The sequence below is a fragment of the Mustela nigripes genome, chromosome 16 (assembly GCF_022355385.1).
Source record: "Mustela nigripes isolate SB6536 chromosome 16, MUSNIG.SB6536, whole genome shotgun sequence".
Taxonomy (NCBI): Eukaryota; Metazoa; Chordata; class Mammalia; order Carnivora; family Mustelidae; genus Mustela; species Mustela nigripes.
In genome coordinates, this window is record NC_081572.1 from 25,941,138 (window position 1) to 25,955,830 (window position 14,693).

The 14,693-nt window shown below is 38.6% G+C and overlaps 1 protein-coding gene across 6 annotated transcripts in view; it reads right to left on the reverse strand.

Annotated features, from left to right (window-relative positions):
- MBTD1 (mbt domain containing 1) overlaps window positions 1-14,693 on the reverse strand; it is a 68,856-nt gene that overhangs the window by 41,352 nt on the left and 12,811 nt on the right. For all 6 annotated transcript variants that reach the window (XM_059381154.1, XM_059381155.1, XM_059381151.1 and 3 more), the window contains one exon: window positions 860-1,061. In XM_059381154.1, the coding sequence (XP_059237137.1) occupies window positions 860-1,013 (154 nt within the window). In that variant the 5' untranslated portion in view covers window positions 1,014-1,061. The remainder of the gene's footprint in view (window positions 1-859; window positions 1,062-14,693) is intronic.

Genomic DNA, 14,693 nt, shown 5'->3' on the forward strand with positions numbered 1-14,693 from the left:
AAAAAAAAAAAAAAAAAAAAAAAAAAAAAGCTAGAGCAATTCTGGGGCATGAGTGGAAACACAGTCCTGAGAAAGGGAGATGAAGGCGTAACTACCTTCTGTCCTAATTACATAAGTGACCAAACATTTGCTTGAGATGCTTTCTAGGGTAGAGGACTTCCAATCCTAAAAAGAGGACAGTCTTAGGCAAGGCAGGACAGGCTGTTACCCCATTACCACTAATTCGAAGTATGCCTAGAAGATGGTGAGCAGGACATACCGATGAATTAAAATACACTGTAATATTACGAGAAATCACTGAAGCAACTAGAGTTACTCAGAGTGTTCTAGTGGGAAAGGAGACCACTGTAACAAGGATTAGAATTATTCGTGTAGCTCTAAAAGGCAAAATTAAGACTCAACAACAAAATCCAGAGCACGGATAATTTTGGTGCAATATAAAGGATATTCTGGTAATCACAGATACATTATCACTGGAAGTGTTAACAGAAAACATCCCATGAGGAATTTCTGTAGAGAAGCGAGACTTTACCTTGCAAGCGTCTGTTAACTCTACAAGCCTATGATCCTACACACTTTCAGTTACACGGGGATTTACTACCTGAAGACTGAATTCATGTCCACATTATGTTTCTCAATAGCCTTTTGTTTTTATTTTGTTCTCCTTGCCTTCGGCCAGAATACGGCAGGTAGGCAAGATAAAGAGTTCAAACCGAAATCTAGGGTCTCATCTACAACTATAAGCTTCAGACTGTGTTTCTTTTTTCCTTGAAAAATTCTAAGGAAGGGAAAAAAGTCAAACTAGAACATAACCCCCCATCATGAAGCTGAGTAACATTGGAAGGCTGGAAATACTCACCCATGCCAGATTTACCATCTGGGTACGTGTACACTTGTCCATTGTTTTTGATGATTGGGAGGTTCGAAGGTAAAGGAGCAACTTCTTCTTCACTCTCCTCAGAGCTGGAGCTGCTACTCGTGTCCTCACTGCAGCTATCATAACCGTCAAACATCCCGAATGAGTCTCTCCTTTTCCTTTCAGAGCGTGAAGAATGTTCGGTCTTGAAAGTAGAAGAAATCAGTGATCCATGACACAGAAAGAATATGCCCCCTCCCCCCTCAATTAACTTAGTTCAAATTGTGTTAAGTGGCATCTGAAAAATGAAGATCTAGCTCCCAGAAATGATAATTTTATTTTGTAATGAAACGCTTGTTTCAAAACAGAGGCTTCCCTTTCTATAAGGTGCAACTTCATTAGCTACCATGTTAACAAACAAGAACTTCAATGGTGACAAGCAAGAACACTGAGTAGGATCAGAAGATCACCATATAATTTAAGCTTTGCCATAAACTAGGTGGGTCACTTCTCTATAAAAAAGAGTAGGTTAGGGGCGCCTGGGTGGCTCAGTGGGGTAAGCCTCTGCCTTTGGCTCGGGTTGTGATCTGAGGGTCCTGGGATCGAGCCCTGTGTTGGGCTCTCTGCTCGGCGGGGAGCCTGCTTCCCCGCCCCTCTGCCTGCCTCTCTACCTACTTGTGATCTCTGTCAAATAAATTTAAAAAAAAATCTTAAAAAAAAAAGGGTAGGTTAGACGGTTTGTCTTTTTTTTTTTTAAAATTGTGGTGAAATACACATAATAAACAGAAAAATGATTTCTCAATTTGCCTTTCTGCTCTGGAACTGTAGATATCTACAATAATATAATAATATACCGTAAAACTTTGAGATTAGTGAGAAGAAAGCAGAAAGAAAACAGGAAAATAAAGAGAAACAAAATCTTCAGGAAACAATAATCTATAAGGAAATAGGAGCAACACAGGCAACAAAAGAAAACTTCAAAAAAAATACGACATAAACATACACAGCGAGTTACAACTAGAGGGCCAAGTATCAACCAAACAATCTTTAGAGTTTGGCACCTATCCTTATTCTTTTGCTTCACTTAGTATTTTTTGGGTATCATTTTACACTTTTTGCTCAGTTTCTTTCCAGGCTGGTTTAACTTTCTACTATGACCAATAACAAAGCTGAAATCTGTTATTCAAAGCCTGACAAAAATAAAACCAAGCAAATGCATCTTTAAGTTTGAGATACTGAGCTACTGAGCAATTATTTTTAGGTACACAGATATGGGAAACTGATTTTCCCATGTATCAGGTGTCACTATGAAAGTGACCCAATCAGTTTCTTAATCCACACAATGGAAATATTTTATACCCAAATGAATACTTTCTTTTAAGAAGGCCTCTTCTTCTAGTATCCTTCTTTTAGAACTCTCTTTTAGATCCAGTTTTAAGAAGAAAACCGTATTGTATGTGGCTACTTTGTAATTCCATTTCCCTCAATAGTTTTCCCTAGCTTGATTACCTCACAGAATAACTTGCAGGTATTTAAAAAAAAATCATATGTACTTTCAAAGAATCAAAATCTGCTACCACCAGATTTCAAGAGTAAGATTCTGAGGGAAATGCCAAAAGAAAGTCTAGCAACATTTTTAACTGATAAGGTGGTAAGGAATGGAATAGTCCTTGTTAGAGTGAGGGGTGGTGCTAACAGCACAGAATTCGGATAGCCCTAGGTTTGGGTTGTGGCTCTGCCATTCATTGGCTGTGAACTCAGCTGTGAAACAAGTTATGAGCTTCTTTCCCTATTCACTCAACATTCAACAACTGTTTACCAAGCATTTGTGTGTTTCACAGTGGCAGAAGCTAAAGACAGAGTCGTGTAATAAAGCAGACAAGACTCATGCTTTTCACACAGGCTACGAGTCTACTGGCAGGGAGGAATCCAAGCAAGGCCACGTGAAGTCAGAGTCAAACTGAGGCAGGAGTGGTCAGCTAAGATTCAGGGGTGAGGAAAGGCCTTGGTGAGATAAGACCCTGATGCCAAAAAAGGCAGTCAATTGAATATTTGGTGCTGGGATATTCTAGGCAGAGCAAAGAACAAGAACAAGGTTGGAACATATGTGGCACACTGAAAGGCCAGTGTGGCTTGTGTCGTGTGAAAGGTTTATAAGATGGGGTTGCAGGACGATAAAGAGGCCACATCATGAGAACCCTTGAAGGCCAGGGCAAAGAAGTGATACATTCTTTTTTCCTGAAGGGAATGGAAAGACATTATGAAATATTTATCACAGTGTCTGGAATGCACACTTAATAAACACTGGCTAGAATTTTAAGTTCTAGTAGATTCACACAGCTCACATCCATGCAGAGATGGATCTTTTATACCCAAAGTTGTCATAGAAGGTAGTCCACTTTACAGCCAGCCCAGTTAGCAGCCAATGCATATTTACTGACCCCTAAATGTCAGTGCAGAGTATCTTATTCGGACTCTACTTGCCAGCGAATATAACCTTATAGTTTCAGGGAGTCAACAATGATAAACATCTTGGTATCAACATTATAGGCTGTTAACGTTTAAAAAAAAAAAGTATTAAAAATAAAGTATTATGGTCAAATACATTTGGAAAATTTTCCTTATTTCATGGCCTATTTATTTATTAGAAGAATATTTATTTATTTGACAGAGATCACAAGCAGGCAGAGAAGCAGGCAGAGAAAGAGGAGGAAGCAGGCTCCCTGCTGAGCCGAGAGCCCAATGTGGGGCTTGATCCCAGGACCCTAGGATCATGACCTGAGCCAAAGGCAGAGCCTTTAACCTAACACTGAGCCACCCAGGTGCCCCTTAAGGCCTCTTTAAACCTTTAATATGCTTATGAACATTATGGTAATTTAAGAGGGATATAGAATATGCAGTCTCTTCCATAGTTCCAGCACACAAAGAAAATGATCAGCTATACAATGCAAGGGTTATAAGCCCCTGAATGTACCTAGTCTGAGGCCTCTGACTATATCCCAAGCATTGCAGGGATGAATTAACTTGACAAATCCAGGACACACTAGGTGGGGAGCTACATTCTACTTGGGAAGTGGTGTTCCTTGAGTATATTTTTCTTAGATTAGGAAAGAATACTAATGAACTATACATATGAGCTATAATCAACTTACTCTATGTTAAACTTACCATTTACTGCAGGGGAACTTAATTGGAAAACCTGAATGAGACCAAAATCCCTAAGGGGGCTGCGACTTCAATAAAACATCTGACTACATGCAAAAGAGGACCTACAAATGAGTCTTTTCTGCCCATGTTCTGGGTGGAGAGGCTACTCTGGGATTTTATAATCACAGGCCTGCTCTCCTGTACCTCTGAGGATATAACTTACACTACCCTAGATGGTCAGTGAATCCCCAGCTCAAGACATTAAAGTAGTTTCTGGCCACTAGTGCCCCATGAAACCCAGCAAAAGCATCCTAAATCATTGCAAGAAATAATCACCTACAACTCAGGCCTTTTAGCATTCCCACAGATTTGACCAAGTATGAGTACACAATCAAGAATCAAACATATAATAAGCAATCAATCACAAGTGTCAGTAGAAATAGATTAGGAATTCCAAGTAGGCACAGAAATTGCTAGACAGAGTATAAAAGAACTATTCAAGAACTGTTTTTTTTTTTTTTTCCAAGATTTACTTACTTGACAGAGAGAGGGAGGAGGAAAGAGTGAGACGGAGAAGAGGCTCACAGCTAAACAGAGAGCCTAATGAGGGGGTTGATTCCAGGACCCTAGGATTACGACCTGAGCCGAAAGCAGATACTTAACTGACTGAGCCACCCAGGGGTCCCAAAAACTGTTTAAGATGAAATAAAAAGGGGCACTTGGGTGGCTTAGTCTGTTAAGTGACTGACTCTTGATTTTGGCTCAGGTCATGATCTTATGGTTGTGGATGAGACCTACACTGGGTTTCTCATTCAGCAGGGAGTCCGCTTGAGATTCTCTTTCCTCTCCCTCTATGCCACCCCCGCCCCTCTCCCACCACACACGTGTGTGCATGCTCTCTTCTCTCTCCGAAATAAATAAATCTTGGGCCCCTGGGTGGCTCAGTAGGTTGAGCAACTGCCTTAGGCTCAGGTCATGATCCTGGAGTCTCAGGATTGAGTCCTCAATTGGGCTCCCTGCTCGGCAGGGAGTCTGCTTCTCCCTGGAACCCTCTCCCCCCTCATGATCTCTCAATCTCTCAATTAAATAAAAATCTTAGGGGCGCCTGGGTGGCTCAGTGGATTAAAGCCTCTGCCTTCGCCTTGGGTTGTAATCCTAGGGTCCTGTGATCGAGCCACGTTTCAGGCTCTCTGCTCAGCGGGGAGCCTGCTTCTTCCTTTCTCTTTGCCTGCTTCTCTGCCTACTTGTGATCTCTCTCTCTCTCTGTGTCAAATAAATAAATAAAATTTTAAAGAAAAAAATCTTAAGAAAAAAAGAAAGAAAGAATTCTGAAAAAAGGAAAATTATTATTAAAAAATGAAGAAAAGAATAAAAGTCATCAGACAGACCTAAAAAGAATCAAATATAACTTCTATGAATGAAAAATATAACTGCTGTAATGGAAAAAACATCCCCCACCAAAACACCTCAATGGATAGATCAAACATGGCTAAAAAAGAAATAAGGAAATGGAAGATTAACAAAACAACCAAAACACAGCAAAGAAAAACAGAAATATAAAAAAGAGGTTAAAAGGGCATAAAATGTAAAGATCTAATAAATGTCTAATATGAATTCTCAGAGGAGAGAATATGGAGATGCTGAATGAAAGACTGGTTGAGAATTCTGCAATAACACTAAAAACAAATAGAACACGAGAAAAAGAAAAACACATTTAAACAGATCATAGCATCAGTGCAAACCACTCAAGATTTAAAAAGGGACCAATCACCACAGTGAATCCTATTCCTTAAAAAGTCCAACCTCAGGTTCATTCAGTACAATCAGCAGCTTAGTGACTGAACTAAGCTATAAGAGGATAGGCAAGGATAGGCAAGGATCACCAATCATTTAAGACAAGCCTCTGAGGGGCACCTGGGTGGCTCAGTGGGTTAAAGCCTCTGCCTGAGGTTCAGGTCATGATCCCAGGGTCCTGGGATCGAGCCCTGCATTGGGCTCTCTGCTCAGCGGGAAGCCTGCTTCTCCCTCTCCCTCTGCCCGTGCTCCTCTCAAATGAATAAATAAAATCTTAAAATAAAACAAAGGCCTCTGAGAATGTGAAAGACCAAAACAAATCTTCAGGAAAAAACAACCTATAAGGAAACAGAAGCAATAAAAGGAGCAAAAGACAAAACAAAACAAAACCTTCAAAAATAAAATCAATGGGGCACCTGAGTAGCTCCATTGGTTAAACATCTGCCTTTGGCTCAGGTCATCATTATCCTGAGGTCCTGGGACAGAGCCCTCCATCAGGCTCCTTTTCTGTGGGGAGTCGACTTCTCCCTTTGCCCCTCCCCCCTGCTCATGCACACGCACTCTCATAAATAAATTAAAAAAAACTTTAAGAAAAAAAATGAAATTCGGGGCGCCTGGGTGGCTCAGTGGGTTAAAGCCTCTGCCTTCGGCTCGGGTCATGATCCCAGGGTCCTGGGATCGAGCCCCACGTCGGGCTCTCTGCTCTGCAGGAAGCCTGCTTCCTCCTCTCTCTCTCTCTGCCTGCCTCTCTGCCTACTTATGATCTCTGTCTGTCAAATAAATAAATAAATAAATAAATAAAATCTTAAAAAAAAAAAATGAAATTCTTCAGGGATGTAAGAACAGAACACCATCCCTGAACAAAATCTTGAAGTATAAAAACAGAAGGGGCAAGATAATCTCTATGTTGTACACCTGAAACCAATGTTAACATTGTGTCAACCACATCCAATTAAAAAAATTAAAGAAAAAAAGAGAAAAGGTAATCTGGTGGAAAAAAAGATAGTCTTTTCAACAAAATGTGCTGGATTGAATAGATTACAAAATTAAATACATGATGAAATTAAAATATTAAATAGATTACAAAATTAAAAAAAACAAAAAGAAAACCCAATTCTTATCTATACTTCACGTCATCTACAAAAATTAACTCAAAATGGATCACCAACCTAAAAGAACTGAAACTATAAAACTTCTAGAAAAAAAAAATGGAAAGAATCTTCATGACCTTAGGTAGGCATAAAATTTTTAGATATGACATCGGAAGTATGATACATAAATGAAAAATGTTGACAATTTGAACTTTATCAAAATTAAAAACTGGTCTTTGAAATATACTATTAAAAGAATAAGGCAAGACACAGACTGGAGAATAGTTATTTGCAAATCACATGTCTGATAAAGGATTGGTATCTAGGATATACCAAGAATTACCCAAACTCAACAACTGAAACAGTCCAATTAAAAAAACAGATACAACACAATAATAAACTACTCACAGATATATGGATGGTAAACAAAGTCAGGAAAAGATGCTCAAGAGCACTGGTCATTAGGAAAATGCAAATTAAAACCACGAGACACTCTTGTACATCTATTAGATTGCCCCAAATTAAAAACAAAAACAAAAATACCAACCCTCTATGGTCTATGCAGCAAACAGAACTCTCAAACACTGCAGATGGGAAAGTAAAATAGTACAAAAGTATTTTGTAAAAGAGGCAGTTTGTTAAAATGTTAAATATATGCCACCTATCACCCATTTCGTTCCTATTTACCGAAAATAAATGAAAAGATACATCCACACACAGACATGGTCGTACTGGCTCAAAATTGGAAACAATCCAAATATCAACAGGCAAATGAGTAAACAAATTATGGCATATCCACATAGTGATTCCATATTGCTGCTCAGCAATAAAAAGGAATGAGCTGGGCGCCTGGGTGGCTCAGTGGGTTAAGCCACTGCCTTCGGCTCAGGTCATGATCTCAGGGTCCTGGGATCGAGTCCCGCATCGGGCTCTCTGCTCGGCAGGGAGCCTGCTTCCCTCCTTCTCCCTCTGCCTGCCTCTCCATCTACTTGTGATTTCTCTCTGTCAAATAAAAAAATAAAAACTTTAAAAAAAAAAAAAAAAAAGGAATGAGCTGATATACATGACATGGATAAGTCTCAAAATAATTACACTGAGCGAAAAACCAGACAAGAGCACATGCTGTAGGACTCCATTTATATAAAACTTTAGAAAATGTGAACTATTTTTTCATTTCCTTCATTTTTACTTAATGTTCTATTTCTTTTCCAAGCCTCAAGTAACATTTAGTTCCCGTGTCCCCTAAAGCTCCTCTTGGCTGTGACAATTTTCCAGGTTTTCCTTTCCTGGTTTTTGATGACCTTGAAGGTTTTGAGGAGTCCCTGGTCAGGTATTTTGTTCAATGATCCTCTCCTGAGATTTGTCTCATGGTTTCCCCAGGATCAGGCCAGGGTGGTTTTCTGGAAAAAAGATCAGCGGTACTGAGAAGTACCCTTTTCATCAAATCATATAAGGAAACCTACTACTAACATGACTTATCCCTGTTGGTATTGACCTTGATCACCTCTACCTGAAGCTGTATTTTTCAGGTTTTTTTGTTAAAATAAAATTACTCCTAACCCCTCTACACACTATACTTTTCGGAAGCGACTTTGTGAAGTCTACACTTGTGAAGTGGGGAGTTAGGTTCCCTCTCCTTGACAGCTGTGCATCCACACAAATAATATGGAGTTCTTCCACACAGATTTCCTTCTTTCAGGTTTATGTGAGGTTTTCTCTCCTGTTGGACGTCTCCAGTTGACAATGTCTCTCAGGGTAGCAAAGTCAGGTGATGGGATTTCCACCTGCGTCTTATCAGTGATGAGAAGTTTGAAGACCTGGTCTAGGTGTGGTCTGGTTTTCCACTGCAGCCTTACTATTTTCCCTCTTTTAATAAGCAATCTATGGAGAGATACTTAAAGTCTATACAAATGCTGTTCATCCAAATTTCACTGCAGATTTAGCATCCAAAGAGGATCTTGCCCAATCTGTAACTGGGATTTGCCAGCCTCAGAATTTCTTCCATATTCTCAGTTGGCATTCCTCTGTAGGGAAGATCCTTCTTTTTTCTCTTATTATGGGTATTCACTCATGAATTCCTACTTTTCAGTGGCCTATAATTCATTATAGTCCTTAGTTTTCTGGAGCTTCAACTGTTCCAGATTTAGCCAATGGGAGCCCATCCAGCTGAGTCATGTCATTCTGACAGGCTTGTATCATTGTTTGAGCAACTCCTTACTTTCTGGCATAACAAGATATTCCAGGTTTATCTGACACTCATTTTCCTGTCCCAACCCTAGAGTCAACCATTTCTTCAGAGAGCCCCAGTTTCTTTTAGTGGGGGCTATAAATAAATAGAAATAAAGATGTGGGTACTCCATGTGCTCAGCACTATTGAAGTCTCTGTCTCTGGGTCCTTTAGTAGATGGAACTGGAATATATACATACATGTATGCTATCTTAGGAAATCACGAGTTCACAATTTTTAATCCAATTCCAATCCATCTTTTAGGGCTTTCCCTTATCTTCCCACATCTGTATTTGGAGCTCTCATCCTCCACAGTGAAAACCCTGGCTTCCACCCAAATTACACATACTCATTTGCTCAATCCTTCCATACATTTTAGTAGTTGCAGGATTACATCCATACTGCTGCGAAAAACAAACTTACGAGTCCAGAATTTCTTTGTAGTCCCATCTCCTTAAATTAATGGTCAGAGTATTGAGTTTAAGAGTTGCTTGGATTGTTTATTTCTCCCTCCTTTACTGTGGTTATGTTACTGATTTGAAATAAACGGAGTTTGGTTTTTAGTCTTCCCTGCCATCCTTACTGAAATAATTTCATTTCTGGGGCCTGTCTAAAACACTGTTCTGCTTCCAAATATAAAGAACTATAAAAAGTTCCAACTTGGAAAAAATCTCCTACCTCACCATCTACCTTTGCAGGCAAGTAACTAACTTTATTGCTTTCTGGTTCACCCTTTTGTATGTGTATATTTTGAAAAGGTAAAAAGGTGTATTTATTTTCTTCTTCTTTCTTACAGAAAAGGCCACGCACTAAATTCCTCTGTCCTTGGCTTTTAGTAATTCAGAAATATATCCTAGAAATTGTTCCATTTCAGTGCAGAGACATCTTCTCTTCATTCTTTTTTCAGCGGTACAGTACTCTGCTGTGTGTGTGTTTACTCAATCAATCTCCTTTGGACAGACAAAACATCAGTGTTTTGCTGTTATAAGCACTGCCTCAATGAACAAACTTACGCATTTATGTATACATATACATTTACTGCCAGAGGTATACTTTCACAGTATATTCTTTGGGTCGAAGAGTGAATGTGCATATAATTTATTTAGGTATTACCAAATTTTCCTCCATAGAAATTTTACCATTTTGCATTTGCATAAGCAACAGTGAGATTATTTCTGCCAATGTAACAGATGAAAAATGGTATGTCAGTGTAGTTTTTTTTTTTAAACTTTGTACTTGGAACGAACTTCAAATTTCTAGGGAAACTGGACAATAGTACAATGAAATCCTGTGTACTCCACTGAGATTTGCTAATTATTAACATTTTGCCTCATTTGTCTTATTCTTCTCTCTATATACATAGCCATTTTGCTAAGCCGTTTGAGAGTAAGGTATATAATTAATATCTATTTGTCCACCCCAAATTCAGTACGAATTTTCTAAAAATAAAATTGTTCTCTGATAACTACCACAGAGTTAACAGTTTCAAGAAATTTAACATTAATGTGATACTCTCCCCCAATTTACCATCCATAGTCCAATGGACCAATAATGTCCTTATATAGCCTTTTTCCATTCCATCCAGGATGCCATGTCCTATTTGTGTCCTTAGCTTCTTTTAATCTGGAAGATTACTTCTGAATAATGCAGGCTCTCTCTCCACCTTCCTAATAGAATGTTTCTCATTTGATGCTCCTCCTGTTTCTGCATTAGATCAAGTTATATCCCCATAATGCTATATAAGTGAGATAACCTTCTCAGAACATTACATCCAGAGGCATAAGATAACTATGCGGCCCTCTCTGCTGGTGTTAATTTTAATCATTATTTCAAGACGCTTTCCAGTTTTCCACTGTACACTTACTATATTTCTCCTTACAACTAATGAGAAATCTTGCAGACATATTTTAAAATGTGCAAATATTGTTTCTCATTGAAATCTCATTCCACCCCACCCCTAAAGTTAGGATCCAGTAACTCCTGCCAAACCAAACATTACTATGATGGCTACAAAATAATTCTGTAATTCTAGTACTCTTTTACCAGTCAGCACAAAATTCTTCCACCATCCTCATGTATTTGTCTACCTATCTACTTTTATTATCAGTATGAATTCATACCTCTTTTTCACCCCAATGCTTTATAATCCATCACTGACCTCAATTATTTTGGGGCTCAAAACATCCCATATTCAGCTACTTGGATTCCCTCAAACTGGCTGCTACATCCCTGTGACATGCTCCCATCATTGCCTATTAAGTGTTGACTTACTTTCTGGCATATCAAGATATTCCAGGATCATTTTCTATCTACACTCTTCAACCATTTCTCCAAGGAGCTCTCATTCTTTTCAGTGAGGAATGGTATTAAAAACCAACATGTGCTCACTATTGTTTTACACAGAGCCATTTCTTTTCTTTTGTATATTGATGCAATGTGTGTGTGTGTGTGTGTGTGTGTGTGTGTGTTTTAAAGATTTTATTTATTTATTTGACAGACAGATATCACAAGTAGGCAGAGAGGCAGGCAGAGGGAGAGAGGGAAGCAGGCTTCCTGCTGAGCGGAGAGCCCAATGCGGGGCTTGATCCCAGGACCCTGGGATCATGACCTGAGCCAAAGGCAGAGGCTTTAACCCACTGAGCCACCCAGTGCCCCGCAATGTGTGATCTTTTGTTCTTTTTTCTTTAGGGTTTTTAGTCTCTTAGGTTTTTTTTTTTTTTTTTTTTAAATTTAAAGATTTTATTTATTTATTTGACAGAGAGAGGTCACAAGTAGGCAGAGAGGCAGGAAGAGAGTCCCGATGTGGGACTCGATCCCAGGACTCTGAGTTTTTTTTTCCCCCCAAAGTTCTGTGTATTTAGGAACTTTGTAATATATAGGAAGTTTTGATTTTGCTTATAAAGTTGTCATGTAATTAATATTTTAAAAGTAGTAAAATTTATCAGTATTTCTTTATTATAACTTGATTTTGACTCATTGAAAACTTTTTCTTATAACCACTGTATAGCAAAAGTTCACCGATATTTTGCTGTCTGTACATTTTTTTAATATGTAGACCTCTGATCCACTTGGGAGTTTATTCTTATGCATGGTGTGAAGAACTGACCTACGTCATCTTTTCCTAAGTAGCTGTCTAAAGCTGCCATGTTATGAAAATGTCCCTTTTGGGGGCACCTTGGTGGCTCAGTGGGTTAAAGCCTCAGTTGCCTTCAGCTCAGGTCATGATCCTCAGGGTCCTGGGATGAGCCCCGCATCCCGCTCTCTGCTCAGCAGGGAGGCTGATTCCCCCTCTCTCTCTGCCTGCCTCTCTGCCTACTTGTGATCTCTGTCAAAATAAATGAATAAAATCTTTGGGAAAAAAATGTCCCTTTTGTTTTAGTGATTTGAAATACCACTTCAATAAAGCACTAGGTTTCCATATGTAGCTGTGTCCATATCTGGACTTAACAGTGTTTTACTGGTCTATTCATGTGCCAGTATCTTGCTTTTCAAATTCTAGAGGCTTCCTAATATATTTCGATATTTGGTAGGGCTATACTCCACTCAGAGATCTCCCCCCTTAATGTTTTGATATTCTTGCATGTTTATTTTTCCAAATGAACTCCAGTATTAACTAGTTTAGTTCTACACCAAAAATCATTGATATTGGGCACCTGGGTGGTTCGGTTGGTTGAGCAGCTGCCTTTGGCTCAGGTCATGATCCTGGACTTCCAGGATCGAGTCCCGCATCAGGCTCCCAGCTCCTTGGGGAGTCTGCTTCTCCCTCTGACCTTTTCCTCTCTCATGTTCTCTCTCAAATAAATAAATAAATAAAAACCTTTAAAAAAAATCGTTGATATTATTAGGATCTCATTAAATTTATTAACTCAGGAAGAAAGTGACCTCATGAGGTTGAGGTCTTAACCAAAAACAAGGAATGTTTCCCCAATTGTATACTGTGTCTTTAAGAAATGTTTTATAGTTTGCTTTATGTAGATTTTCATTGTTAAAACCAAATTCTTAGGAACTTTTTTTTTTTTGCTTTATAAAAACAATTTTCTCTCATTATATTGTGTAACTGGTTACTGAGTACATGAAGATTTATTTTATAACCTTCAATCTTGCTAAATTACTTTGAAATAGTTTTGTCATTGCTTTTCTGGGGCTTTCCAGATGAACTATCATGTCATCTGCAAAGAGACTTTTATTTCTTTTCCCATTACTATGCCTACAATTGTTTTCTCTTTCCTAGCTGCACTTTTTCCTATCTGTAGTACAATGTCATATACCAGAGACAATGCATATCCTTACTTTGTTTCTGATTTTAGTGTTTATCTTAGGATGCTGGTCTTAGGATTTAGGTGAATGTATGCATATGTATTTATGAAAATCATGTTAAGGATCTATCCATTCCCGTTTTCTTAAAGGAATAGGTGCTGAATTTTCCACAGACTTTTTCAGCAACTATAAAGAGAATGATTTTTCTCCTTAGATCCATTAATATGGTGAACTGTATCAAGTATTCCAAATACTGAATCATCCTTGTATTCCTACTATAAACCTCACTTCATCAGGATATATTTTCTTGATGTAGTGTTAAAGATTGCACAGTATTTAGGATACTGCATTGATATTCATAAATAGAGCTCTAATATTCTGTATATTTTTTGTACCATCTTTAACAGGTTTAGAAATTGCCATCACTCTTGCTTCATAAAAATTGAAAGTCTGGGGCGCCTGGGTGGCTTGGTGGGTTGGGCCTCTGCCTTTGGCTCGAGTCGTGATCTCCTGGGATTGAGCCCAGCATCGGGCTCTCTGCTCGGCAGGGAGCTTGCTACCCCATCCCCCTGCTTGCCTCTCTACCTACTTGTGATCTCTCTGCCAAATAAATAAATAAATAAATAGGAAAGTCGGTAAAAAAGAAAACTGAAAGTTTTTCTGCATTTTCTATGTTGTGAAGTAATTGATGTAGTGTTTGGAATGTACAGCCTCTAAAGGTTTTACAGAATTCCTTTGTGAAATCACATAGGTTTGGTGTTTTGTGGGCTAGCTCCTTGATAAATGTTCTTCCATTAAGTTGAAAATAATTTTTTAAAAAATTTTGATTTTTTGAGACAGAGACTGAGCTTGTGTACACAGAGGGTGGGGGAGGGGCATGAGGCAGAGAGAGAGAGAGAATTTTAGGCAGGATTCATGCCCAGCGTGGAGCCCAAAGTGGGTCCTGAACTCACGACCCTGAGATCAAGACGTGAGCTGAGATCAAGAATTGTACACTTAACTGAGTCACCCTGGTATTCCAAGTTTAAAAAAAAATCTCTAATGAGGTTTTCTTAAACTGTATTTTCCTAAGAATCCATTTCATCTAAGTTTTCAAATTTATTTGTCTAAGTGTGTAAAATGGTTGCGTATGAATTTCTCAATTTCTTCTGTATCAAGTTCTTTTTCCTTTGTCATTTATTTTGTATATTTTGTGCTTTCTCTTCCTCCTTGATTAAACTAGCGAGTAGCTTACCAGTTTTATGGATTTCCCCCTAAAGGTCCAGGACTGATTCATCAATTCATCATCTATACTGATTCAGTATAGATTTTCTGTTAACTC